Below are 27,892 nucleotides of genomic sequence, written 5' to 3' on the forward strand. Positions count from 1 at the left end.
CTGAGGTATGTGGGTGAGAGTGCGCGAATGGACACTCTTTGGACTTGTGTAAAACAGAAAACAAAGCACTTTCGGGTGCTGCTTGCTGGAATTCTCGACTCGGTCAACAAAGAAGGGCGCGCCCCTAAATGCAGCTAGTAATTTTCATGTAATTCTCAGTGTGGTTTTCTTGTGCAGGACCGAAATTGCCACCGACTTGACCCTCAAAAGGGCGGCCATTAAATGTCGCGGCGACTGGCGGACTTGAAGCGCCAGAAATTGCCTCTGTGGCGGTAATTAGCTCTACCCTGTTGGCCCTGATCGCGTGAGTGGCAGTAATCTTTTAGGGCGGGTCAAATATGGTCGTCGGTTCGCCGGTTGACGTGCCATTACCCGCCAAACAAATCCGGGGTCAGAGGGCAGTCGCTCACTTAAATTTACGGCAACTTTTAAGCCCGTCTCATGCCAATGCGCTTTTAGTTTTAATTGCCGGCCAGGTCTGCTGGCTAAGTGCAGGCCGATAATGGCTACAAGGCGCTGAAATGACGCCTTCCATTAATCTCGGCAGCAACAATCGGGTTCGGGTATTCATTAAATTAACTTTTTATTTTAAAGAGTAGTTGGTTAAAGAGAGCACACATGTGCAACACAATTTGGCTAATTTGTAACTTAAGATTTGGCCCTCTACTTGACCTTGTTTACGGGCAAGTAAGTGGAACTGGGAGCTGCGGCTGCAGGTGGGATGTATCCAGCAGAAGGAGCCTCTAGTTCGGCGGACACGCTGCCAGTGGTGGCCCGACGCTCATCAATTAGCTGAACCTGTTGCTGCTGCTGCTGCTGTTGCTGCTGTTGCTGCAGTTGCTGATGTTGCTGCTGAATTTTGGTGGCAAAGTCCAGGACAGGTGCCACGCCTCCATTGTGGGAGGTGGAGGAGCCACCCAGGCGCTCATACTCCTGCTGAATGGTGCGCTGCGCATTGAGGGCATCCTCCTGGGTGCGATACTTGACGAAGTGCACCTCCGGCTTGCTGGCGCTCACATGGTTCAGGTTCTGCAGCTGGTTGGCCAGACTGGAGAGATCGCCCTGCTTGGTCAGGACATAGATGGCGGTCTGCTGCTCGGCAGACTGTTTGGCCAGAGCCAGAGCAGCGTTCTCCAGACCCTTATTCTCCGGCGCCCGGATGAAAACCACTCGCAAATTCTTCTTGAGGGAGGCGGCCAAGTCGCCAATGTTTCGGTTGTCCTCAAAGTCAGCTTCTGGGGCGGAGTAGGTGAAGAACTCCTTGTTGAACTCGGTGTTCACAGGGGCATAGTTATTTCCGAAAGTCTGAGAGGAGCCAAAAGATCCACCAGAGAGAGATCCACCGGAGATGGAGCCTCCAGAAATAGATCCACCTGAGAGGGAACCTCCAGAAATGGATCCTCCAGAGATGGAACCTCCTGAGACAGAGCCGCCAATACCTGCGCCATAGTTGTAGCCACCCACATCAGCCTGAGCCACTGCCAAGACAGCTAAAATCTGATAAACGAGAGACCAACATTAATACAAACATTCCAAATCAAAAGCACCACTTAAACTTACAATAAATCCACGCATATTGATGGCTGCTCTCCAAACCAATTTTCGCTTGAATCTGTTAACGTGTTGGGCACGCCGGGAGGTGTAAGCTGTTAATGCTGCAGCCCATCTGGAAGAGGGGCGTTTTTATAGGCAAGCCCCGAGCAAGTTCAATATAAGATGCAGATTTCCGAGCTGGAACACAGCGGGTGTAGCCCATGCCATTGAAACTGATCCAATAGCAGTACCAATACGAATACCAATACCACTAGCCGTTGCAGGTGACGCAAAACCCTGGAACTGTATCCGCCAGCATTAGTTTGCATAAATTCAAAACGGTTTGCCAATTTCGTTCGGCAACGAAATGCAAAAACAAACCACCACGGAACTGGCCGTTGGTAGGCCAAACCAAAAATTATGGGCACTTAAGTGGAGCAATGCCATTGCGATTTGCATAGCTGGTTGTATTTAATAAATGGCTGTGTAGCCGCGAAAAAGGAAGAAAGCTAAACAAATCAGTTACATTATCCACAAAATTCTGGGAATAATTGGCCAAATTCAAAATTAATGAATGCCATCCGAATATCACACCGGCAGTGGAGACTGGCTATGAAAGATCACAAATCAATCACTAATCGTACAGCTTCTCTGTCCACTGACTGTCCACCGTATCTGATTTATGGTCATAATTACGATTTCGTAAATACGCTGGCCAACAACAGCAACAAATGGTCAGCACACAAAAAAACCTATTTATGCAAATTAACCCCATGTCGTTTGTGGCATTTCTGTGGTTTAGGGTATCGTTTCATTGTTTTTTTCTTGTTTTGGTGTTTCAATTTGCATATTATTTGGCATTAATGATAGCATTCATTGTGGAATTTGATATGCCTGATACATTCATTCATTGATTGCCCAATTGAACCCCAAACCGCACGACTTGGATGCATACTTTCCGGCTAGCCGTCAATGTCTGTCAAACTGTTTTGCCGGTAATGAACTTAGCCCCGATGTCTGGATGTCCGGATTTTAAAGACCTGCGGCCTTTGCCATCGAAACGCAATCAAGTTAATTACGGAAATATGCATTTTTCAAGCCAAACATGAACATGCAACTCCGTGATTGACGATAAATGCCCAATTAAGCCAATTACGAGCGGTTTGCCGAGGGCAACTTCCACCCGCAGTCGCGTGCAACATGTGTTGCGGCCACGGGCTTTGCAACTACTTTGTAATAATTTGATTTAAACTAAATTTATCAAATTGTTTTTCCTAATTGAGTGTGTTCAATGATGAATGATGGTCATAGACTGCTCTCGTAATGAACAATTTTCCGTTTGATTTAACCTGTAATTAGTTGGCCAGCCCAGGTGGAAATGCGATTGGCAGGAGAACACGCATGCAATTAATATAAACAGTTTCAAGGGCACTTACTAAAGTTTTCGCAGGACGCGAATGCATTTGCATAGCAATCCAAACAACTCGTTCGCTGTCAGTCATGTCTCCCTCTGGCATGTTGGCCCTATTTTTGTCCCGACCTTCAGGAGGGGGCGGTGGAGGCGGTGGCACTTTATTGTGCATAAATTATTCAATGAACCGCATGCCAGGACGAGTCAGCGACGACAAAAGAAGCGCTGCTGTCAGTTATAATTTCGCACGCGTAACAGATGCCGTTGTCAGTTGTGTTCGTGGTAATGGAGCAAGGTTTCTAAGGTACCTGCCACTGGAATTTCCTGCCGGCCTACACTGCGAGAAAGTAAAGACTCTCTGGAACAAAATCAAAAATATTTCTGTAAACTATAATCAAAAACGTACATTTGTTTTTACAAACACAAATTATTGACTTTCTTTTATCGTAATAACTAGTTTTTATAACTAAAGAATTTTAAAATTATTTTATTAAAGTTTGGATCAATTTTTGTTCATTTTTTAATAGGTTGTATATAAGTTTTCTATATGAACTGAATACAAATAAGAAGTTCCAGATACTGTCAATTTAATTTGTTTAAATTCTAAAGGGTTTATTAAAATAAAAAAAAGTTTTACGTTCTTTAAATATTCCCTCAGTGCACAGTTGTTGGCCAACCCAGTTTTAAACTGGTTTTCACTGCCCACTTTTGTGCGCGCGCGCATTTAAGCCGTAAGTTAGACACTTGTTAGGTCGACATCAACATGGCATCGCTGCCGATGACGAAACACTTTACACCCCTGAATAGTTAATACAAATTAGCCGGCCCTGGGCAATTACTTGGCAACAAAATTTGCATGCGTTGCGCCATGTAATTTTCACTTCGAAGCGGGGGAGTTCGACTGGTTGGGTTTTTGCACTGGGGGCCGGAATTTGATTTCGGCCAAGAGCTCAGGCATTGCAAAGTTAGCCCAGCCGAAAGTTTTGCTGGTAATCTGTTTGCTTTCTTTGCCATTTTTCGTTGTAGTTGTTTGTCCGTTGTTGCCAACTTGCGGTTCACCCCAGTTCCGGTTTCCGATTTCAAGACCTCTTTTTGTGCATGGCGGCATAAGAAATTCATGGTTTTGCACGTAGCCCTTGCGCCCACTTAAGTTGCTTTGCTTGTTCCAGCTAAGTGGGTTGATGGCGAGCCGAATGCTCTCGTCTGGATTGGAAATCCTAGTCCTTTCTATTCGAGGGGATGAATGAACTGATTTAATAGAGCAGGGTACTAAATTCAGCTAAATGGAAATATAAAAAAAAAGTTAACAAGTAAATAATGGTAATCTCCATCTGGACCATTTCTTAACTTGGTTAGTGTCAGCTATACCTTCGAGTTTAAGCCCTTCGCATCTCAGCTCATTCGGTAGATAGTAGATAGTAGACAGTAGATAGTATTATATTCCCTTTAAAATAAAGTAAAAATGTTATTGAGTACTTAATGAGCTCACTAAACACTGAGGGAACTCCATTAATTATTACTTATCTGTACCAGTAAAGTTAGAAGCAAAGCTATATTTGTCGGAAAGTTGGGACCTTGGCAGCACTGGTTTCGATTCTGTTCCGGACAGCTGTGTCTATCATAAATTGCTAATAGGTTTTGTTGCGTTGGCGTCGAACGCCTTCAGCTCGTTTGCCTGCGTTGGCAAACGAAATTAGGCTGCGGTTTTTGCGGCCCGGAGACACATAAATATTCCACAGCAGAACACAGAACGAAACTACATGACTTATCAATTAATTAGACGCATTTCTCAAATTATCGCCTTGGGTCGGGCCAAAAGCCTTAAGGCGGTTTCGCATGTCAGCGACGAGTTAAGACATTCCGTAGTTCCTTTCGAGGGTAAAATGGAATTTAAAGTGTCATGCCAGACAGCAGTTTCATAACTTGTATACACAATATTTCAGGACGAAGATCGGGACGAAGACCAAGAACACCGGGCTCCGCATTTCCGTCTGATTTGAATTGCTCGGCAAGTTTGTTATGTTTTGAACTTGAGCTTCCTGCCACGGGTGCTGATGCTGTTGTTCCTAGCTGTTTTGCTGCTTTGCTGTTTTGCCTGCAATTTCCCAGCTCCTCGCCTTGTTTTCGCTACCGGTGGCAGCGTTTCCTGCGAAAAGTGCGCTGCATGGGGAATTTTATTAAGACAAGTGCAGCAGTGGAAGTAGCTTGGCAGTAACAGTAGCAACAGCTCCGTTGATGATGCCCTAGCTGCAGCTGCTGTCATCAGCCCGTTGGGCCGGCAGATCTGGAGCTGTCGAAGGCTTATGCGAATGTTGTGCATTTGCCCCCGGTTTGGCCCCGCATTTGTTTGTTCTGTTGGCTTAACTTGCTTACTGCCTTACTTCCCATGCCCATGCCCATGCCCATGCTGTTGCCTGCCAGTCGCTCTTGCTGTCTCAGTGCCACTCGATACTGTTTAAGTTCCTGAGGAGCTCTTCAACTGACCAATTGTTTGCTTTACGTGCGTGCCAGAGTTTGCACTGCATACCCTGATCTGAGAAAAGTGAATCGTTTTTTTGGGCCAATGCATCGGTATTAAAAAATGCATTTTGAGTGTACCAATGTAACGGATTATCTACTTTATATACTCACCATTAAACGAGATGTAATATTATTCACTGCAGAGCACCTATGTAATCTACTGTTCAAGTTTTTTACCGACCAAGAAGTATTGCTAGCGCATCCAGATGTCGCCTTGTGCCCTTCACAATTTGCATGGCACTTGCCCATTTTCCCTCCAGTTGCCAAGTGCTCTAGTTGAGAGGAAGTCTGGGAATGCCGAAACACATATACACTCGTATGCAACGGAGAAGATTGAAAGAGAAGCAAACACTTCCATAGAAAGAAACTTTTTGCTGACACCTTGCTTTATCTGTACAAGTGCCTGCGGCAGTCGTATCCTTCGTTTGTAACTCATACTCCTGCTACCAGTGCACTTTTAGCCAAATAATATTTAAATATAATTCAGCTAAAATTCTAAGGCATTTACTTTTCCATTTGCATAAGCAGGCAAGACGGCAGCAAGGACGAGTGCTATGCAAATTGAATAATTGTTTAAATGAGACGAAAATGAACGCTTTGCACTCGATTTGCACAATTCGATTTTGCCACAGATTTCTATAAAACATATATAAGGGCCATAAACTAACACAGCTTACAATTGGTTTGGCAGCATTAAACTTTATGGCCACAAGTGTCTCCCGGGTGTGTGTGTATGTGTTCCTGGTACAGGTAATCTCGCTGTCATTTTGAATTTGTAATAAAGCAACATGTCGTTCGCTACACACGAACAATCCCGTAGTAATTACTGGGGACGGGATGTGGAAGCCAGCTGAAAAGCCGCAGAGCCGGGTTCATTTGTATGCCGTTCAGGCTTCTTATCAAATATGAAGCAAAGTCGTAAAAGCTAATTAGACTCACAATGTGCGATACGGCTGAATAATGCAAACTAATCAGGCCATAATGCAGGCAAACCATTAGAAAGTCTTACCAATCAGCAGAAAGACAGGAAAAGTCTTACTCAGATGCTCTCAATAATCTCTGAATTTTTTGTGAAAACCAAATGAGCCATCTTGCAATCCAGGGGCCATTCAGACTTGCCAAGTTGGTTGTACGGTTATCAATTACTCGGGGGCTTTGCGGACAAAATGAAGACAGCTCCCATACCCATTTGCCATTGTATTGGAATCAGAATCAGATGTGCGTGCCCTGCATGTGGAAGCTACTCCTTCTTGCCACTTTCACTTTCCCTTTTCCCCACGCTGGTTTTGCGTTTCCAGTTCACGCACATCAATCATAAAATGCAAATATTTACGATTTTATTTGTGTGCAAATTGCCCGGGCCGGGCACATTAAACCCAGACTGCCGGCACTCAATCGAGTCCTTTATTTGTATTGCAGGAACAGCAACCGCAAGTACCGTCGCCACATAAACGAGAATGCCCTGGGTATCATTCGCAGTACCCTGAACAGCGGTGGTTTCGGTCCGCAGGCGCCCAACATGAACAAGGAGCTGGGCATCCCGTCGAACGCCGGGCCCATGAACCAGCTGGCAGCAGGCTACCAGCGGCCACTTTCGCATCCCGGCGGCGGGAGCGGAGTGGCGGCAGCGGCGGCCGCCGTTACCGCCGCCCAGCAGGAGAAGGGCATGTACAGCATCAGCCAGATGAACATCGACCTCACCGAGGAGCACGTGGGCGGCAGCAGTCGCATGGAGATCACCTGTCTGTCAACCATTCCGGCGACAGTGGGCCAGGGCGAGCAGTACGCGGACTACAAGACGTACTCGGTGAAAGGTGAGTGGAAAAGTTAGTGGAGAAAAAAGGCCCCAGCTTCAGTAGGCTATAATTATTCAAAACATATATTTTTGTACTCAAAATATTGTTGCATACTTATCAGCACATTTTTTAAGAATTAAATCCAATCTTAATGGAAATACTCAAACTTCATTTTGTGAGTGTGATTTAATAAGTTCTAATAGTAATACGAGACAAAACAAAGTTTTATTCACTTAACAAATACGTTTGATACATACTTTTTAAGCAACTTTAAATTGCGTTACCTTTATTTTTTGTGCCAGTGCATTGAGCGGGTGCGTGATTTGCATTAATCTACGAACTACATTGAGTTTGTTTATTTGTGTGCATATTTATTTTATGTCGTGTAATGCTATGCAAAGCAAATATTTGTCTCGGTACACACATTCGCGTGAAATTACGACCATTGAGCTCATCAAAAATGTCCCCCGCGCCACAAAATTATGAAATGGAAGATGGAATCACGGATGAGTTTTCACAAAATAAATTAGTATGATAATACGACGAGGCATTGTTTTTTGCCCGACTGTCAGAAAGCGAAACCAACGAGGAATTTTAAACAAAAGCCAATGCGGCCCTTATCTGAGCTGACAGCGTAGGTATTTCGTCCTTGAACTTGTTAACCGAACTGGTGTCGTACACAAAAAAGGGGGAATCGTATGTTTGCCGTTTTGTCTACGTTTAATTTTCATTTACTCCACCTCTTGGTGAGCGGAGAGCAGGCCAAACAAAGGTTAATTTATATTTGTCGGCTTTGTTTGCCTACGAGCCGGCTGTTAACACTAACGTCCCAGCCAAGTCGTTGAGCCCTCGCTGTAAATTGTCCTGTATTGTACGAAATAATTTACACATTACCAGGCCCATGATTCACGATGGTCGTTGGTCGTCCTCCCTGCTCCCTCAACCCCCCTTTCACCCATCGTCCTTGGCCGGCGGCAGCGCCGTTGTCTTTCGACCTCTTTGCCGGCCGAGTGGCTGCCAACTGTCACTTGAACCAAGGGGCGTATGCGTGTTATTTATGTTGCGTAAAGTGCGTCATTTGTTTGGGCCACTTCGCAGCCGAGAATGCTCCACTCTGTAATTGTTTCTTATGCCGCCCTCAGGGGCTGCCATCAGCTTACTTATACGAAAACTTTTCAGCGCTCAAGACTATACCCTGGCACTTTTGGCCCGATCATCGTGACGACCTTTTCTGCGGCTTCGTGCCTCGTTGTCGGCGGTAAACCATTTTTGGCTAGATAACTTTTGGGACTTATCACTGCTCGGCATTTAAATATTTTAGAAGACGAACTTTGCTTTGCAAAGCTCTATCCTTGACCTTTCATATTTTATTCTAGATTCAATTCTGTTTGCTTAATTAATTTTGACTGCGGTGAGATATTTATATACACTCTGAGATAAGATAATTAGATCCCCTTGACCTTAGCAAATGTTCTTTATATTACTGTTTACCAGACTGGGCAGAATACTTACCTTTTCAACTAATTTCAGCATTGTCAATCACATTCTAAAGCTCTGTATGTTATTTTTTGGCTACTTGCAGTTGAGGTCGACCGTCATTTGGTCTCCACCACGTCGACGGCTCCGCCGAGCATCGGAATGGCGGCGCTGGGCAATGGAAATGGACATGGCAATGAGACTTCCGCCGGGCGGAGGGCTCATGGCTCGGTGGTGACGCACTTGTGGTCGCTGTCACAGCTCCTGCTGCTCGTCCTGCTGCCCCTCAGCTATTAAAAGGGTGCGGGATGGACAAACGGGACGCACTGGAGAGGAGAAGACCACCGACATACTCCCACAGAAGGTATAGTTAAAGCAAAACCAAGGACAACCACATCATCGCCAACCCATCAAGGACAAAAGCGGCTGCAGCAAAAACAGCAGCATCGGAAAAAAACCAAGTTGGAATTTTTGTAAATTGTACACCGCATTTTTAATCTGTTTCCCAAGCATGAGCTCGATCGAGCACGTAAATTAGTGCAGCCCAAAAGAGGGCAAAAACACAAAGGACTATAAGAACATTTTTAGCATTTGTGCTCGCCTTGGTCGGCCAATTTAAATAGTTTACTTGTAAATAACTGCAGATGACCGAGGGAAGCGGGCGGGGATATTCTTTTTTGTAAGGCCGCAATGCCAAAGAGAAATGTTTGTAATTAAGTTGCAGTCGGTCGGGAACTGGGTAAATGCCTTCAGTCCGGCCAGTAGCCATTTTTTGTAGCGAATGAGAATTTTGTATAGCTAATTGGACACACGTTTCGGCAGAGGCGACTGCAACTCTAGACAAAGAAACCCAGTTTTTTGCGCTCTCCAAGGTCAGTGCGGTGATTTCCCTTTTACCGACCTTGTCAAAAGTTTGGGCCTAGGAAAGACCCGTAGATATCCAAATTGCCGCTTTGTTTTTTGGCGTTTCAAAGCAGTCGCTACGAAGCTAGTACCTAAAACACATGATCTTAGTGCAGTAGCAAACCAAAACGAATAACAAACAAACACTCAAAGGAAACATATTTTTTACGGTATTGAAGCGCTTGGACTAGTCATGGATAGGGATTTGGCAAATGAGGGTAGGCTAAGATTAGGGCAAATGAATTTAAGCGCCAGCAGCAGCAAGCTAAATACGAGTACCGTGCCCCGAAACCCGTACTCGTACCAACGTACCCCCGGAAATAAAACGTTTAAATGTAAAATAATTAGACAGTTAAACCAAGAAGCTTACAGAAACAATCAGTGTTGAAAACATTTTGAGAAAACCAAAACAAAACGAAACAAAGGAAGGCGGAGCAGAAACAGCACGCAGAACCCAAACGAAAAGGCGTCGAAAAGGCGGCATCTGCGGCTCGTGGTGACCCCCAAAATGGGAAGGGTCATCCCCGGAGGTCTGGGCTGGTAATGGGTTACCTCGGACCCACTCCGCTCGACATTACTACGCTTATTTATTTATTTTCATTTAGACCCTTAATTTTCGGTTCGTTGTGTGTAAATGGTTATCGTTGCAATGGATTGTTTTAGTGTGTAGTTAGGAAAATATTTGCCGTTGCCATTAATTGTTCTCGCTATCGTTTTTTTTTCCAGACGGTTAAGGAGCGGCTTAGTCGCAGTCCCTAACACAACGTACGAATGCATTTTGTGTGTATTTAGGAGGATTATTTTCAAACGCGCTTTATGTGTCTATGGCTAGCAAACCATTTTAAACACGTAGCATAACAATGTAACTATGTAAAGCAAGATGATAGCAACCACGGACAACCCGGCAAAGTAAATATATGTAAAGCAATTAGTGGACTAGTCTATACTCTCTAAAAATATATATATATTAAATGAGCGTCTGTAATGTGTGTGTAATTAGGCTTCTATTTTTGACTTCTACTCAACGGCGAAATGCAAAACCAAACATAAATTTAGTAATACAACTAAGCCTGCAATGTTCTCCTACATTTTGAACAAGCGAAATCAGTTAAAACAAACCATTAACAATTAACAAACAACAAACAACAAATAACAATTACAACTGCAAATGGCGAAATCTTGCCACAGTTGAAACATTTTCCAAGGGTTGTCCTCATTGTGAGTACATAAAGTTTCATGGCCAGTGAGAGCTGAAGCTGACGAGAAAACCAACCGGATAATGCTTAAATGAACTACAACAATTTTTTATAAAAGAAATATACTGAATTATGATAACGGTGACATCACATATAAATATTTGAAAACAAAGTTCATATTATGTATGAAAATATGGCTAAAATGTCTTATGCAGGTATTGACGTCTTCCTATGCTACGCTGTCTATTATTAACAGAAAAAATTGATTACATTTATAAATTATACATTACGAATAGGTGTGCATGCAAATTTACTGATAGCATACACTAAGAACTAAATAATAAAATGAAAAAAAAAAATGAAAAAATATTAACACTTATACACAACAAATGAAAATGCTTTAAGGTTAATCAATAATTTATTCCTGTTTTAATTCAAACCCGTAGACTATAAAGTTTCAGTAATGATATGATTATAGTATGCTAATTTCAACCATCGTTCGTTTCTGGATAATTTGATTTACGTAAACCATTCCGGGAGCTATTTCCCAACTCGTTTTGGGCTTGTTAATCACTCGTACTAGTAAATGTTTCCCACCAATCTATGAACAAGTGCAAACACCCCTCAACGCATTACACTTGCCTACACATCCGCAGTTTTCCCCCGAAATCATCCACTCTCTTCTTCTCTATTTGTCTGTATAAATATACAAACTGCGTGTTGCCTACATTTCAGTCGTTTGTGGTCGCAGCATATATCTGCATGAATATGCATAATTGGCCAAAGACTTGGAGTCACTTTATCCCAGTCATGTCGCTGATTATGAACTATGCATTCTCTATCGAGCATATAAATGTGTATCTATGTATAAACTCTATATAGGTGTCCAGTGCAAGTGAAACGCGAAAGGATGATATTTATATAGATGAAGTAAGAGTACATTAAGTGTCGCAGCAATTCGCAAAACATATCATAAGTGTTGTAACATTTTCGGATCCTCAAGATGAGAGCCCAGCCTCTCAAGTCGGAAGCCAATTAACATTTTTCATGCTTAGCATATGGATATTTATGCCGTTTAATTCTAATTGTCTGCTAAGGTCTCTCCAACCAAAAAAATGAGTATTGATTTGGGTGTTTAACAATCTGGCATTCCAGTTCAGGTTGGAGGAATGTTGGCATTATAATAAAATTGGAGCGCATGCTATACAAATGCACACAAAACACGAACATTATATTTGAATGTTGTATTTTGATAGGTCGAAAGTATTACGATGTCAGATTGCCAGACAAAAGGTTATTTTGTCCGGGAATCTGCCACGCGGCTACCTTTATCATTTATCATTTCTCTCACATCAAAATCTTCCAATCACACATATCATTGCGTATTGAACAAAAACATGAAATTATACAAGATATATATTGAAATTATGTATACAACAAAACATAAGAAAAACCCGTAAAAGGTGTATAAAAGATATAGAGTATTTATAGAGAAACGGCATGTTTATTTATTTTAGACACTTACACCACAAAAAGCTTTAACTTTTTGTTCCAATTGTTTATCTAACATGAATAGAATCAATCGCCTGCACAAACACATGGATTTGTGTGTAAAAATATTTGATATTGACTTCAGACTAATTTGAATTTCCCTGATTTGTATTGTATAAAATGTTTTATGGACTAAGAAATTGTCTAGGTAAATAGCATTATTGAGGCTATTATTGATAACTGAATATTGGAGAAACCCCCACAAATTGAACTCGATAAACGTAACGTAAATATTTATTTATAGATACAGACATACCAAGCCAGCGAAACAATTGTAAAATTTGCAGCCTATGCTAGTCAAATGCAAAAATGCAAAAAAAAGTGTGGAATATGTGTATTATTATTATACTAAGCCACGATTATTAACATGTACACTGTCGGAGCTGAGCAGAAAGTGTAAAATTAAAGAAGTGTAAATTACCAAACGAAGAAAAACAAATTACGATTACAACTCAACCCAAAAAATATGGCGCCTACTGCTTGGCCAATCTACTACACTGAAAGAGATATACAGCATATTAAATATACATACAGAAATACGAATATTTGTGGTAAAGAGAAAGAAACTAAAAAATAAATGTTGAAAACAAAAGTCCAAAAGCGTTTCATTCAAGGACCAGTTAAGAAGCACACGCCCCTAAAAGCAGGCCGTGCAAACAAAAGACCTAAACCAAAAAAAAATGGCAAATGTAGAAAAACACAAAGAAGTGGTTGCCATACAAAAAGGTAAGGGACAGGATGATGAGTTTCGGGGGTCGGCAGACAGGATTTTGCGGCCGAGGAGCGCACACAAGTGCGTTAAACAAACTTGCGTAACTTTCCGTTTGACGAATATCCTTTTAATCCTTTTAAATGTGCAGAGAAATTGAAGGAGCCCAAACAAAGGACACATAAGGTCAGAAGTCTCAACGAAATTACAGAGGGGGGGACGGGTGCAAATGGCCTGCAATAATCAAGGAAGGGATAAACTGAGGAGTTAATGGCGAGAGCGAGTCAAGGGTATAACGGCCCTAAACCTCATCCGACGAACAAAGCCCAAGCCCAAGCCCAAGACACAATGGCCGAGTATTTTCTTTCTCCCATCCAATCATGTTTTGTCCTGTTTTTGTCCGTCCCAGGACACCGCAAAGGTGCAGCGAGCCCTGCTGCCTGATTACGGAATCAAAGCCCCAGTACACATCACGGGGGGCGTGGCTGGATGGGGCTGAATGTGAGTGTTTGTGTGTGTCTGGTGACAGATGCGAGCTATCGATTCCGAATTTGTGTGACAGACAGGACATCAGGATACTGGATGGCCAGGGGACAACCGGGAGGGGGAGGGGGGGAAACGACAACATTGCATGGAAATGAGCAATTAACGCCTGGCCCATCGTTAGTCCGGACCAATCTGTCCAATCGCCGAATCAACAGATTTTCTGTGCGGCCATCAAAAGGGTATTCCTACTCTCTGTCTTGATTAAGGTATAAATATTAAATTAGCAGGGGGCTGCATCCAGCTACTGCCACTGATCCTGCCTTTGCCTTTGCTTTTGCCGCTAATGAGGCATGACTGTGGCAAGTGAAGGAGTCAGACAGGATGTGGTTTGTTAAGAGGCTCGTTCGCTGCTTAATTATACATGGCAGCGCCCAAAAGTCGACTAATTAATATGCCGCAGTCGAGCAGCGGAGAGTGGCCCGGTTAATGAGCCAAACTGGCAGCATGTGAGCCAAGTTTCGACAGCCAGTGAAGCGTCGCCTGTTTGTTTGTTTATTTGTAAGTTTGCCAACATTCCAAGGGAATAAAGTCGATACCGATGCCAATGCCGATGTCGACCAAATAACTCAATTTTCATAGAGTGGCCCGGCTGCAGAGCTCGCGGGAAACACCAATAAACACTTTTTGCAACAAATCCAAACTATACGGCTGCAACCACGGCTGCAGCAGCAGCGACAGGCGAAGTAAAACTTTTTGACGACGACAACATGGCGTACAACTGCCAACTGCAAGTGCACTTGGGTGTGGCCCATCCTTCGACTTGGATTTTAGCCGGGTTTTTGGGCTCTGGGTACCGGCGGTGGTGGTGGCTCATTGCCACCTGCATGGGCGAGTGGCGCGGTTGCCAAATTAACAAAAGCGAGCAACTTTGTTACTCGCTCTGTGGGCAAAAACAATGGAGTCGGCAGAACTGTCTCAAGCACATTTCAATTTGCGCTTAGCGAAACAAAGTTGCTGCCTGCATGCGGACAAATGTCAAAATATTTAGTTGTACAACGAAACTTTCCCTTCAGAAATTGAAAAGAAATATTGGTTAGCCCGTGGGACCGAAAGCGAATGCCCCGATTCTGCCAGCGGAGCCAAAAGTTTCGCGCTGCGAGTTATATACGAGTAAAAATGTGAGTGTACAGCAGTTACTGTTGCATTGTTTGCCGTTTTGATGTTTCGCTGTGTTGCTGTGTTGCTGGCTTACCGCAGCTGTCAGCTGGCGAGATTGAAAGTGGCGCTGTATTTGCAAATGTTTCACTAAAAACAGCTATTTGTATTTGCCTTTCTCCTCTGAGCCCTTGCTCACAAAAAGTGGCTTTAATCTGGACCAAGAGAGGGTTAGTTGAAGAAGCTTTTGAAGCATTTCAATAACGGCAACCAAGCCTAAAAGCCTGCAACGCTTTTTTTTTGCATCCTCACTGCTGCTGCCAACGGCGCGTATACGCAACTTACGGAGCCTTGACTTTCTTTATCATTAATGAATTAAAATACTCTTCAAAATAGGAAACGTTATTTCTGAAACATACTCATTCTTGCAAGTTATATAAAATTATTGGTCCTAGAGGCTTATAGTATTTTGCATTTCTTATTTGGTTATTAAGTTTTTTCAATATTTTTTGGTTTTTATCAACTTAAGCCGAGGCGTAACACAAGTTTCAAACAACTTTTAAAGTTTTGAACTTGTGACTATTAATGACAGTTATTACAAACTCTGTATATAGGCTTCAATTATTTCTGCCAGCAATTTAAACAGCTTAAAAGTAAAAGTGAAACCCTTTAAATGTAGTGAGAAAAGTGTAGCTCGTTGAGCCAACGCAAATGTAATATATGTTTGCATTTTATAATTCCCCCTTTGTGGGTCCTTTGAAGAGTGTCCTCCTCTTCGTCCTGCTGAGGCCTTTCAGCTTTGTGGAAAGAAAAAAACGCTGATATCTCTGGGCGTCAAAGGGAGGGCTATGCACGGGCGACACTCGAGAGTTCCGTGAATGTCGTTTTAATAATTTATTTTGTGCGCTCAGCGGGCTGCTCATTAACACACAAACACACACGGCGACTTCGCACTCGCACCATGTGAGCTGGCAGATGTGAGTTGGTTGGCCTACACGCACAGGACACGCACTTGGCAGCCTCGTCGTCGTCGATTCGGTCGGCTGACTGCTGCATATCACCTTAATTACAGGCAGCAGTCTGGGCGCAGTCAGACGGCAAATGGCAGACAAGCTAACAGCGTTTATGGTGGCCCAAATTGCCAGGACCCCTCCGCACCCCACCCCCGTATCCCTGGCATATTGTCGCTGTCGTTACGCCTTAGCGATTTGGCACTGTACCACAGAGAGCAGAAGAGCAACGGATTCAGTTTGCACTCGACTGCTGATAAGCGTGCGATTCCTGCAGGGGCACAAGTTCACACACACACACACACACAGAGGAGCACACATCCTGATGGCCATGAATACATGCACCGTTGAGTTGCGTTTATATCGAGCTTATGTTACGTCTAAGTGAAATTTAAGGACTCCACTCAACAACGTAGCAAATCCCCAGCATAGTTCATGCCGGCCCGGTGGTTTCGGGCCATGTGTGCTGTCATCTCGCATGATGAGTTTGCCTTCTACGGAAGCAGGAAGCCATCAAGGAACACACACACACACACTTCTACTCACGCCCCGCAAAAAAGGATACACAATCATACGCAATGAATGTCGTCAGCTGGCAATACACAGATCAGCACTGGAATTGGTGGCAGCTTCCACCTGCAACAGGACGTTACCACTTATACAAACCACAACTGGCAGAGGGCTCACTTAATAACCACCAGAGATGGGTATTTTCAAGGTGAGTGTACCCGTAAACTGGCTAGTTCCTAGGCCTTAAACAAAACAAAAACTGGCCAATTTCAGATTGTATTATAGCATTTAAGCCCTTACTTTGGTTTTTTTTAAATCTTAAATTATATTAATTCAAATTAAATCAAATTCAATACTTATTACCGTTATATTTTTACACTTAAAAGAATCTTGTTAGACTCTTAACAAAGTAAAATTTAAACGACATTTACTGAAGGAAACGATTTTAACTTAAGAATTTTAATTATTTAGGGTCCCGAAATAAAGTGTTCCTTAACCAAATGTAGAGTTATTTTCCATTATATTTTCTTATTTTAAAGAATATCATTAGACGTTTTATTAAGTAAGTTTGAAAGGAATTGTACTAAAGAAAAATAGTTTTACTAAAGTATTCTAATGATTTTAAGTCCTAAATTAGGGTGTTTTAAGTTTATAAAATTCCCCTTACCAAATTTGCAATAACATTGTAAGTCTTCTAATTAACTTAAATTTAATGGAATTCTGCTGAAAAAAAAGAATTGTTCTTAAGTATTCATAGTGAGATATGATAAATATTGCAGCGTTAACCTCATATAATTTTTGGCACTTAGTACCTCTCCTGTGTTTCCCATCTCTAGAGAACGCCCATTCTAGGCCGGTTCACAATGAGTGGACGGGAAATAGAGCCGGACCATTGTGCAACCACTTCATTTCGATTCTAATAACTCCAATTACGAATGGCGGATGGGATAAAAGCGATGTGAATATGCCGGAGATTCCATGAGTGTGCGGTCGTTTCACTTCCCTGGCGGCAATATGAGCGGGCGTCGTGTGTGGGTGGCTCAACTTGTTGCTGGACTTTATGACATGCCAGCCGCTTTATCCAGGCTATTATTTCAGGGATTTTATGTGAAAGGACAACGCACGACTGCACAGGCACCGGCACAGACACAGACACAGACGGCACAGCCAACGCCGGGATTTGGCTGGCAAAACGAGTAGACTCGCACAACGGAACGAGGTTCGGTGACCGAATCCTGCAATTAGGCTGCAAATGAGTTTTCGAGTTCACTTTGGGAATTTGTCAGCAAAATACATTTATATTTCTCTACATCGACACTTAAGAGCTAGTTAAATTGCACGTAATGGGGAAGTGGACAGGTGTTCAATGCGATTGGTTAGGAAACGTTACCGTTGGACTTTCTTTCTTGAGAACATTTACTTCAGGCGAAAGCGACGCAGAGTGGGTGGCAGGTAATCCTGGCTAGCCACCACATTGGCGGGCAGATAATCCGAGCTGGGAGCCGAAACCGAAACCGGAGCCGGAGCTGCGACGCTGGCGGGGATCACAGCAGGCTGGACTGCCTGGGAGGCAAAGTTGAGGACGGGGGCACTACCCTCGTTGGAGATGCGCGACACGCCGGGCAGCTGGTTGTACTGGTTCTGGATGGCCAACTGGGCATTGGCCGCATCCTCGGGAGTGCGGTACTTGACGAAGTGCACCTCGGGCTTGTTGCTGGAGCTGGTCTTCAGGGCGTTCAGCTGCTTGGCCAGGTTGGACACGTCCGACTGCTTGGACAGCACATAGATGGCGGTCTCCTGCTGGGCGGACTGCTTGGCCAACTGGAGGGCGGCCCGCTCGAAGCCCTGGTTCTCGGGTGTGCGGATGAAGACCACGCGGAGGTTCTTCTTCAGCGAGTTGGCGATCTGCTGGTTGCTGGCCACCTCATCGAACTGTTCCTCGGGGGCGCCATAGCTGTAGAACTCCTTCTGGAACTCCTCGACGAGGGGCGCAATCTGCGGGGCCAAGGGGCCCGTTTGGAGGGGAGCCTCAATGGGCTGGGAGAGCACCGCCTCGCCACTCTGCACGGGTTGCAGCAGCTGCTGGGGCAGCTCTCCAATCACCTGACCTTGACTAGCTTGACCAGGCTGGAAGGACAAACCCTCATCGGCATGGCCCACCGGTTGGTAGTTGTAGCCCAGCTTGTCGGCACTGCAGCTGGCAGCGAACAGGCAAAGAAGCTGTAAAGGATAAAGGTTAAGGGTTAACTAGACATCAGCCCTCCTTAATAAACCCTCAAGAAACTTACGATAAAGGCGCGCATGTTGATTGGAGATGTGTATAATGGGAGCTGATTGGGGGAACTAATACTGGAAGCTCAGCCCAATCCGGCTTTTATAGTTGGAGACAAGGCACTGCACCTACCCCGCCCACGATAAAAAGGCCCAGTCTTCGGCTTCAGAGAGATCCACTGTTTGGGAACGACCTTGCTATTCGATTTCTAAGCTAGTCGATCGTCATTAAAATGCCCCATCGTTTAAATATGCAAGCGTATTCCCCGACCTAGGCCTATCGCCCGTCCGCGATCGTTTGTCTTGGCTTTGATTTAAATGCACTCGGCGATGGTTATAAATATGCATGGCCTATCAGGGACTGCGATTGCGAATGCTGCTGCCACATTATCTAATTGATTTGTGTTGGCTGCGACAGGCCATAAAAAACAAGCGGAGGAGAGAAGCCAAAACGGCAGCCACTGTGTTGAAATGCTCGGAAAATAAACAGCTACTGGCTTTGCCTTTGCTTTTGGCTTTGCCTTTAGCTTTGCCGATAATATCTGGCGGTGGTTTCTTTCGCTGGTCGCCACTTGCCACTTGCCACTGGTCGCCGGGATGGCCAGCTTAAGCCGGTAATTATAATTTTTCATAATATTCCACAAGCTCTGGGCTTCGAAAACGTCAATCTTTTTCGACGGTTCGGTTAATGAAGTTCTTTAACTAATTTAAACTTTTTCGGCATCGTTTGATGGCCAAGGCGAAAAAAGGAATTTAAATTGTGAAATGGCAGCTGTGCGGGTCGAGGGGTCAACAAAAATACGAGAACGTAATTACAATTTTCATTGGCAATTCTTTAAGCTGCTCTTTGAATAATTTGCTAACTAAAAATAGGATTTGGCATTCTTAATTGAAGTTATACTATTCCACTGTTGACTGCTGAAATATTTTCCATATCCTTTATGACTATAAGTTAAAGGCATTGTTTTACAACATTTTTTTATATTTTTCAGGAGCTAAAACTAAATCTGAGCATTGATATTAAAGTATATATTTTAAAATAATAAGATAAAGAACCAGAAATGTATGTCAAATGGCTATTAACTAAAAACTTTTTCGAACATTTCTAATTTAATTTCAATAATATTTCGTGCACGATTGATTTCGGTTTTTTTCTGGGCCCTGGTCTTATTTTCTAGAATTAGCCAGCATTTGGCCACTCATGCTGGCTATTAGCTGCTTACCAAAACTCTCACCAAAGTTCGCTAAAATTAAGGGGGGCTAGGAAAAGCAAAAGCAGCGCCAAACTGCGCCCAATTTGAAGATGGCAGGCCAAACAAGCCAAGGACCCCGAAAACGAAGAAAAGATTGGAAAACACGCAAACTTGGCAGCTGCTGGATGGAATCCGAGAGACTTGGACCTTGGACACACCTGTCCCGGAATTGCAGCAAGTCATGAGCAGCCTGAGGCGAGGAACTAGGATTAAAGCGCTTGGCTCCGTGCAGCCGGTTGAAGATACCGCGAAATAAAAAAGAGACCTGAGAGACCTGGGGAAATGGGGGAAAATGTGTAGAAAATGTGTGGAAAACAGGGCAGCAGGGTAGAATAGAAGAGCGGCAGCTTTGACGTGACTGGCAAAGTTTTTGGCAGGCACCGCTAACGAGCCCAGGATCTCATGTTGCTCACAAATGCCGAAACTAAAACTTGCTCAACAGATTTGCACTGGCGGGAGCCTTTTTACGGCTGCACTTCGCCGTGTCACATGGCACTGGCACTGCCACTGGCACTGGCAAGTGTAAGTGTGTGTTTGACCTTTGACACTAAAACAATTTGCAAAGCGAAATGATGTCAGCGCCAGTGTCCTGTCTATTTCGCCATCCTTGGCAGCCTTGTTGCCTGCATGGTGGCGTAATTTAGTTGAAACATTCTTAAAGTACCGCCTTGGAAAGGGGATAGCGATTCTCTCCCATGTGGGAGGAGTCGAGCTGCGGGAAAACTCCGCGCGCAGCTCATTAAAAAGTTTTCCAGCGACAACGGCGTCGGCGACATTTGCTTAAGAAAACATTTGAGGCGCTGGCGGCGGGAGTCGGTTACCAACACCTTAATGATTATCTAAGAGATACTTTGAAGATTATCCTGAAAGTGTGGGCCAAAAACTCAGAAGTAAAATGTTACGCTGTTAGGTTGAGTAATTAATTATTCATAATGGAAAGCTATAGATAAACAGCCACCTTCGACCAGCTCACCAGCCTCGCCATAACAATTAAATTTAAATTAAATTTGTTTACAAAAAGTTGGCATTCTTTGTACATTGAGTTATTTATGAGCAGCTTACTGAATAAATAGCTGCAAAGTAATAATCACCCAAAAAAATGAGTTTCACAAAATTGTTAAAAAAATATCGAAGGCTTACAAAAAATGTTCATACTGCATTGGTAATATCGAATTCAAAAGTGAATTTCTGGGGGTCAGTATTACATTGTTATTAAAACCAAATGGTAATTTGTTGTTTCTGTTGATGTAGCAAATTATTCAACCGTTTTTCATTGATTAATTAATGAGCAACCCACTGACTAAATAGCTGCGAAGTTATAATCACCAAAAAAGATGTTACTATGTTGCTAGAAATTAATAATAATACAAAATCATCAAACTCATTATTTAAAATAACTCTAATAATCAGCTTAAATGCTGTTATTAACGATTAAATCTAATTCTGAAGGCTTACTAAAAAAAGAGTTAGCCACAAAAAAAATTGACTACATTCAAAATCGAATTAAATTGGATAAATAACGAACCCAAAAGCGAATTTCTTGGGGTCAGTGTTAAATTGTAATTAAAACAAAATGGCAACAAAAACTGTAGTAAATAGTTCAATAGTTTTTCATAATTTTTTAATGAATATGCCGAATTAGTAAGCTAAAAGTTTCCACTCATAAAAAGTGTACAGAAACAGTTCAATAATTTTCACTAATTAGCGTTTAATTTAATTTACTTGTAAACAATCTTTGGCACTTGGCACAACTAAGCCCTTAGTTAACTAACGTCTTTTTCCCGGTGGCAGATAGTCCCGGAATAACGCCTGCAATTTGGCAGTCTCCAGTTCGGTGGCCTGTTCGTGGACTTCATAGTCGGCGCTGTCTTTCGGCCGGATCTTGAAGATCACGGGTGTTTCAGTTGTGGGCTGTGGATTCAGTTGAAGAACATGCGCCTTTTCAACGGCATGGTTAACACTGTTTCCCGGCAGCCTGTCGTAGTCGCTCCTCAGAGCACTCAGAGCTCTGGTGACATCCGCCGGAGTTCTGTACTTGACAAAGTGCACCGAGGGTTTCTCGGTGGCCTGCTGCTGAATGGCAGCCTGCTGTTGGGCCAGAGCATCTGCATCCGCCAGGCGGTGAAGCACGAAGATGTCCAGTGGACTGTTGACTGCCAGTTGTTTGGCCGTCAGTGAGAAGAGATTGGTTTCCGGTGTGCGAATGAAGACCACCTGTTGCGGCGGGGAGAGAACCTGGGCCAGTTGTCTGGCTGATTGCCAGGGAGCAGCCTGATCCTCCTCCTGGGGAGCATCATAGGTGAAGTACTCCGTGGCCAACTGGCGTCCAGGTGCCACATCTCTTCCAGCCGGCAAGTAGACATCGCCCAAGCCATAACTCAGGCCCAGAAACAGCCAAAGAAACTACAAGTACTAACAGATATAATATCCAGTTAAAACCACCTTCCTGCTTTCCAACTTACCAACAAGGAGCGCCCGGCTGTGATACTCCGCATCAGCTGATTTTTTGCCATTTTTACCGCTTGAAGCGTCGCTCGGTTATAATCCAGTCCCAGCAACAAAACCATCCTTATATACGACACAAACAAATAGCAGATCGAAAGTAAGCTGACTTCTCGGCAGCAGCGTTTCTCGTTATGATTTTATTTTATGTCGCTTTTTGGCATTTGTTTTACTCCATAAAAGATTTCTGCAAACGTTTGCTCTGGTTTTCTGCGTCTGTGTTTGCTGCCTGCTCCGATTATCCATGTTAATGTCGTTCAATTTTGAAATGCAAATTTCGGGGGCTTGCAAGAGCCACAACAAAAGGCACAGTGTATGGTTGTCCGTTTGACCCGGGCCCCAGGTTGAACTTGAATTTAATTCGCATAAAATTTACAAATGAGCTCCCCATTTGAATTAGTTATAAAATATTTTCATATGCTATTGGGGCGCCATTGTTGTCGCCTGTCATAGTCGAAGCCATTTGTTTTGACTGCCAACGGTGGCCCCTGCCGATTACTATATACACCTCCACAGCTCTACTTTCACTCATGATTGCTAGCTATTTTTATGGCCCGGCATTTTATGGCTACTGATTTGTTAATTTACCCGTCACATTGATGTTTTTGCCAGTCTCTTACTCGTCTTTTCCTGAGCTCAGGCTGGCATCTCCGATAAGCTGCTTACCGAAATTAACAACTCCAGCTGAAATCGAGCTTAGTAGAAGAAAACACAGGTTTCCATTCATTGATATATCTTGGTTTTTATTCGCAGCTACAACTAGTTAACTTATGGCACAAAATTTAATGTCTTAATTTGGTGTGTTGGGCATCACCTAGAGCCGCAGGCGTTTGCCTGGTTTCGAGGTGAGGTATGATTTGGAGGAACCCACCTCCGTGGGAAAGACCATGCGACTGCCAGATCTACGTCGCTCATTGGCTCGGAAATCAAAGCGTCTTGATCTGGCGGAGCGAAAGTCCACGCTGGCCTCGTTGTTGTAGCTGGCCGACAGATCCTGTTGAGCTTCGGGAACAGGTGGCAGGTCAATCTGTCCCACATTGGAGGCTCCTGCTGCATTGTAGCCCTGCGAAATGGAGGAGTAACTGGGCAGGGGCGGCAGGTAGCCCGACTGCGGTTGATAGGCAGATTGCTGAGCTGGTTGCAGGTAATCTGCTTGGGAAGCTGGCAAGTTCTGCTCGTATTGCGGCTGCTGCTCCGGGTAGTAGCCCAAGGATGACGCCTGCGATGACTGGGGAACCGCTGCTCCCCCGCCGTACTGCGCCTGAATGTACTGCTGGGCCTGGGCAGCCTCCGCCTCCGTCCTGTACTTGACAAAGTGAACCTGCGGCTTGTGCTTGTGATGCGCCTTCAAGGCGGCTATTTCGCTAGCCAGTTCGTGGGCATCCGTCTGCTTGTTGAGGACATAAATAGCCGTCTTATCCTCACTGGTTTGCTTGGCCAGGGCGCTCAGGGCACCCACCACCGCCTTGTTCTCGGGCGCCTTGATGAACACCACCTGGAGGTTCTTCTCGGTGAGGGATGCCAGTTTGGTTTCCACTAGATCAGCCTCCTCCGCCGAATCGTAGGGTGCCTCAAAGGCATAGAAGTGCTTATGGAAGTCGGCATTCTCCTGGTAGTGATTTCCTGGTTGCGCATTGAATTTCTCCTCGGGCAAAGCAACTTCATTCCCATAGCCATGGACAGCTGCTCCGTAACTATTCTGCTGGTACTGGTAGCCCAGTTCCGCCAAAGTGCCAGCCAAAAAAGAGAGAAACTGGGACAAACTCTATAAGCATATGCCAAGTTTGGCCAAATTCCAGGTAAACTCACCACTATTCCAAGCATGATATAAGCACGGCGAAGAGTAAAAAACATTTGTTGCCAATTCGCAAGCGGTCAAAGCATTTTATAATTTCTGGCCCTCAAAAGTGGTTGACTGAAGATAACCAAATGGGAACAACCACCCGCCTTATAGGGTAAATAGTTCAATGTCGCCCCGTATTTTGGGTTACGAAATTCGCGATTCCCACAAGCAGATTACAACACTCGTGTATATTAATAATATTTTATTGTGGAGAGGCATTTTGAAATTCGAAAGATTTACAAACTAGGCAACATGGAGGCGTAGGAATCGTTGATGGGGTCATGGGTCAGCAGTTCGATGCCCTACTGGCGGAATCGCAGGACGGATGAGGGCAGGTAGGAGCTGCCGGGAGCGGCGGGAGCGGCCACCTGATGGGCAGCTGGCTGCGAGGCGAAGTTTAGGACGGGGGCCACGCCTCCGTTCTGGATGGTGGAGGATCCGCCCAGCTGGTCGTACTGCGACTGGATGGTCTGCTGGGCATTCACGGCATCCTGGTTGGTCCTGTACTTGACGAAGTGCACCTCGGGCTTGTTGTTGTGGTTGTTGCGGATGGCATTCAGCTTGTTGCTCAGATCCCCGATGTCGGCCTGCTTGTTCAGCACATAGATGGCGGTCTCCTGCTGGCCGGCCTGCTTGGCCAGAGCCACGGCGGCATTCTCCAGGCCAGTGTTCTCGGGTCCCTTGATGAAGATAACGCGCAGAGCGCGGTTCAAGGAGCTGGAGGCCTGCTCGGAGCCGGCGGGCTCATTGAAGTCCTGCTCGTCGGCGGTGTAGGTGAAGAACTCCTTCTGCAGCTCGGCCTGGGGAGCGGCATAGCTGGTGGCCACGGGAGCGGAGGGAGCAGCCTCGGGGGCGGCGGCGGGCACATAGGTTTCGGCGGGGGCATCCTGGCTGGCGGCCACCGCGGGGGAGTAACTCGATCCCGAGGGAGCAAAGGAGGTGGCAATGGGAGCCGAAGCAGCAGGCTGGTAGTTGTAGCCACTCCTGGCACTGGCAACAGCCACAAGGCACAGAGCCTGGAAATATGACAAGAAAGACAGAAGGATCAGCTTGAGCCCATCATCTTTGATCCTTGAAGAAGAGTACTTACAATAAGGACGCGCATCTTGATGAGTGTGTGTTTAGTAGGTGGATAACTCCGCTCGGATTGCTGGATCGAAGGCAAGTATGTCCAACTCTACGACGCCCACGTCTTTTATGCGAAATCGCTGCAGTTTGCAACTCCACTTTTTTTTCCTTTTTGCCATCATTTGTTTTTTTAATTGGTTGTCTTTGGTTTTGCACCTCATTCCGAACAGTTTGCCCATTGCTCCTTCATCAGCCAATCTCCCACTTGGCCATTTCCCATTCGCCTTTTGTCATCGCTTGTTTTTTGCTTTATCCGTCTTTTAGTAGCCGTGTTATCTATTCATTTTTTCTGTCTTGCGGTGTTATTTTATTTCTGCTGAATCACTTGCCAGCGAGCATAATTTTTTATGATTTTTCTAAACAAACTTTTCTGCTTATGCTAATCGGCCGTAGTGGGTGCTCTTGAAAAGAGCTGTCGTTGACCACTTTGGCTCTTTGTTGTTGGCCATTCAGCCATTCGGCCATTCGGCCATTCTGTTATCACTCATACATTATGTATGCCCCGTCTTGGTTCCGTCTTGCAGTTGCCATAAATTTGGGCGCTAATAGTTTGTCTAACCTTTTACTTCACGCAGATTAACATTTTAATTATGATAAAAAATTTTCGTCGATTGTTTTGCCTGCCTTCCCAAAACATGTTAATTTTTATTGATTTCCACTTGCATTCCATTTGGCGCCATCGCATTGGAATTTTTATGGCCACTCAGGGCATGTAATAAACACCGAGCCGAGCTCTGCAATTTTCCACTGGTTCAGCCATCAAACATATCCGGCTCGACACCGTCTACTTTATGGCCAGGCCAGTTTCCACAGTTCCCAGGAAAGAATTAGCCAGTAGCTGGGGTAAAAAAAGAATTGTATTTGAGGGTTCGTTCGACAAATCAATAGATAACACAAAAGTCAACAAATGGAGCAGCTAAGAGCTGAGCTTATGGCACGTCCTAATGGCGGTAGCGCAGGCGGCGCAGCACCGAGGAGGGCAGGTACGAGTTCTCGGGGATCTGGGCGTTGGCCTTCTGGACGGGACCGGCGGAGGCGAAGTTCAGGGCGTTGGCCACGCCACCGTTGTGGGCCTGAGAGGTTCCTCCCAGCTGGTCGTACTGCGACTGGATGGCACGCTGAGCATTGGCCGCATCCTCGGGAGTCCTGTACTTGACGAAGTGCACCTCAGGCTTGTTGTTCGAGTTGCTGCGAATGGCGTTCAACTTCTGGGCAAGATCTCCAATATCGGCCTGCTTGTTCAGCACATAGATGGCGGTCTCCTGCTGGGCAGCCTGCTTGGCCAGAGCCAGGGCGGCGTTCTCCAGGCCACGGTTCTCGGGTCCCTTGATGAAGACCACGCGCAGACCCTTGTTCACGGAGCTGGCCACACGCTCAAGTTCCTGGGGCTGATCGAAGTCCTCCTCGTTGGCGGTGAAGGTGAAGAACTCCTTCTCCAGCTCGGCAGCGGGGGCAGGGGCGTTGTAGGAGACGGGGGCGCTGAGTCCAGAGGAGCCAAGACCGGAGGATCCCAGACCAGATGAACCCAGTCCAGAGGATCCAAGACCAGAGGATCCCAGATCCAGGGAGCCACCGCCCAGACCGCCATCCAGGCTGCCAAAGTTGCTGCCGCCCAAGGAGCCACTGCCTCCTCCCAGTCCCAAGGAACCACTGCTGCCGCCGAGGGAGCCACCACCGGCTCCTCCCAGGCTCAGGGAGCCGCTGCCGGGAGCGAAGGACAATCCAGAGCTGGAGTGGCCCACGGGCTGGTAGTTGTAGCCCAGCTTGTCGGCCGAGGCGAGGGCCACGAGGCACAGGACGATGAAGGCGCGCATTTTGCTGCTGTTGCTGTTTTAGTTGGAGCTCTGAGGTCGGAAGTCAGAATGATGTCGATGTGGAGTCGCCGGGCGGTTTATATGGCATATGGTCGGCTCGACATGGGCGTCAATCAGAACAGGCGAGTGACAGCGTGCTGGAGATCGCGATAAGGTGAGCATTGTCTGCGGGCCTAACCTGTTTTTTTGTTTTTCTGTTTTTCTGTCTTTCTGTTTTTCTTTTTCCTCTTGGCGGCTTTGGCTTGGCTTGAAGCAAGAGTTTGGTTAGAAGCAGAAGCAGAAGCTGCGGCGTTGGCGGTGGAGTTGATTAAATTTTGATGAACTTGCAGCAGCTTACGGACAAACAACCGACATTTTTATGCAAATCAGTGGACAAAGGGCTGCGGCTGCCAAGCAGCTCCAAATTGTTCGACCATGCAGTAGCCGCATTCTTTTGTTCGCCCATTTTGTTATGCAAATCGAGCCGGGGATGATTGAAAGTAAGACTGGGCTAATTTCCCAGCTTAATAATTTTAAATTGCTCGGCCCAATGGATTTTGGACTTTGTATGTTGGGCATTGTCATCTGTCGGCCAACATGGTGTGCAATTTGTCAAGCGAAGCCATCTTAATTCCGAACCGCCAAAGTGCGTGGGCATGGGCATGGGCATTAGCATGGGCAGCCAAGTAGCCGATGGGCCATATGTTATACACCGGATTATAACGCTCGAGATTAAACAAATCGCCGGCAGAGAAAACATCTTAGGTTTCCGCTCATTTGCAATTTTCACAAACAGCAACAGCTTAGGCGCACGGACTCATAATTCAATGCGGCTCGAACCCGTTT

General features: G+C 45.2%; 7 protein-coding genes across 7 annotated transcripts in view; 1 reads left to right on the forward strand and 6 right to left on the reverse strand.

The window, feature by feature from the left end:
- Positions 1-12,978, forward strand: part of LOC108148873 — a 38,892-nt gene extending 25,914 nt beyond the window's left edge. Inside the window, exons 8-9 of the mRNA XM_017276175.2 lie at positions 6,884-7,278; positions 8,843-12,978. Of these exons, the coding sequence (XP_017131664.1) occupies positions 6,884-7,278; positions 8,843-9,033 (586 nt within the window). The 3' untranslated portion in view covers positions 9,034-12,978. The remainder of the gene's footprint in view (positions 1-6,883; positions 7,279-8,842) is intronic.
- LOC108148874 (keratin, type I cytoskeletal 10) lies at positions 567-1,653 on the reverse strand. The gene is made up of 2 exons (XM_017276176.2): positions 1,561-1,653; positions 567-1,497 (listed from the first exon to the last, which is right to left on the reverse strand). Exons 1-2 carry the CDS (start codon positions 1,573-1,575, stop codon positions 664-666), a joined length of 849 nt encoding a protein of 282 aa, XP_017131665.1. The 5' UTR covers positions 1,576-1,653; the 3' UTR covers positions 567-663.
- Positions 12,979-17,534: 4,556 nt separating the features above from the next.
- Positions 17,535-18,649, reverse strand: LOC108148472. Its single transcript, XM_017275504.2, has 2 exons — positions 18,545-18,649; positions 17,535-18,476 (listed from the first exon to the last, which is right to left on the reverse strand). The coding sequence occupies exons 1-2, from the start codon at positions 18,557-18,559 to the stop codon at positions 17,673-17,675; spliced, it is 819 nt and encodes a 272-aa protein (XP_017130993.1). The 5' UTR covers positions 18,560-18,649; the 3' UTR covers positions 17,535-17,672.
- A 2,774-nt stretch (positions 18,650-21,423) lies between these two features.
- On the reverse strand, positions 21,424-22,326 carry LOC108148580. The gene is made up of 2 exons (XM_017275627.1): positions 22,243-22,326; positions 21,424-22,183 (listed from the first exon to the last, which is right to left on the reverse strand). Exons 1-2 carry the CDS (start codon positions 22,291-22,293, stop codon positions 21,548-21,550), a joined length of 687 nt encoding a protein of 228 aa, XP_017131116.1. The 5' UTR covers positions 22,294-22,326; the 3' UTR covers positions 21,424-21,547.
- Positions 22,327-23,044: 718 nt separating this feature from the next.
- LOC108148581 lies at positions 23,045-24,136 on the reverse strand. Its single transcript, XM_017275628.1, has 2 exons — positions 24,092-24,136; positions 23,045-24,035 (listed from the first exon to the last, which is right to left on the reverse strand). Exons 1-2 carry the CDS (start codon positions 24,134-24,136, stop codon positions 23,097-23,099), a joined length of 984 nt encoding a protein of 327 aa, XP_017131117.1. The 3' UTR covers positions 23,045-23,096.
- Positions 24,137-24,338: 202 nt separating this feature from the next.
- Positions 24,339-25,991, reverse strand: LOC108148904. The gene is made up of 2 exons (XM_017276220.1): positions 25,216-25,991; positions 24,339-25,141 (listed from the first exon to the last, which is right to left on the reverse strand). The coding sequence occupies exons 1-2, from the start codon at positions 25,228-25,230 to the stop codon at positions 24,428-24,430; spliced, it is 729 nt and encodes a 242-aa protein (XP_017131709.1). The 5' UTR covers positions 25,231-25,991; the 3' UTR covers positions 24,339-24,427.
- A 101-nt stretch (positions 25,992-26,092) lies between these two features.
- Positions 26,093-27,127, reverse strand: LOC108148901 (glycine, alanine and asparagine-rich protein). Its single transcript, XM_017276217.2, has one exon. The coding sequence runs from the start codon at positions 27,065-27,067 to the stop codon at positions 26,195-26,197; it is 873 nt and encodes a 290-aa protein (XP_017131706.1). The 5' UTR covers positions 27,068-27,127; the 3' UTR covers positions 26,093-26,194.
- Positions 27,128-27,892: the final 765 nt, after the last annotated feature.

This window comes from Drosophila elegans, unplaced genomic scaffold (genome assembly GCF_018152505.1).
Source record: "Drosophila elegans isolate 14027-0461.03 unplaced genomic scaffold, ASM1815250v1 contig_476, whole genome shotgun sequence".
In the NCBI taxonomy this organism is placed as follows: Eukaryota; Metazoa; Arthropoda; class Insecta; order Diptera; family Drosophilidae; genus Drosophila; species Drosophila elegans.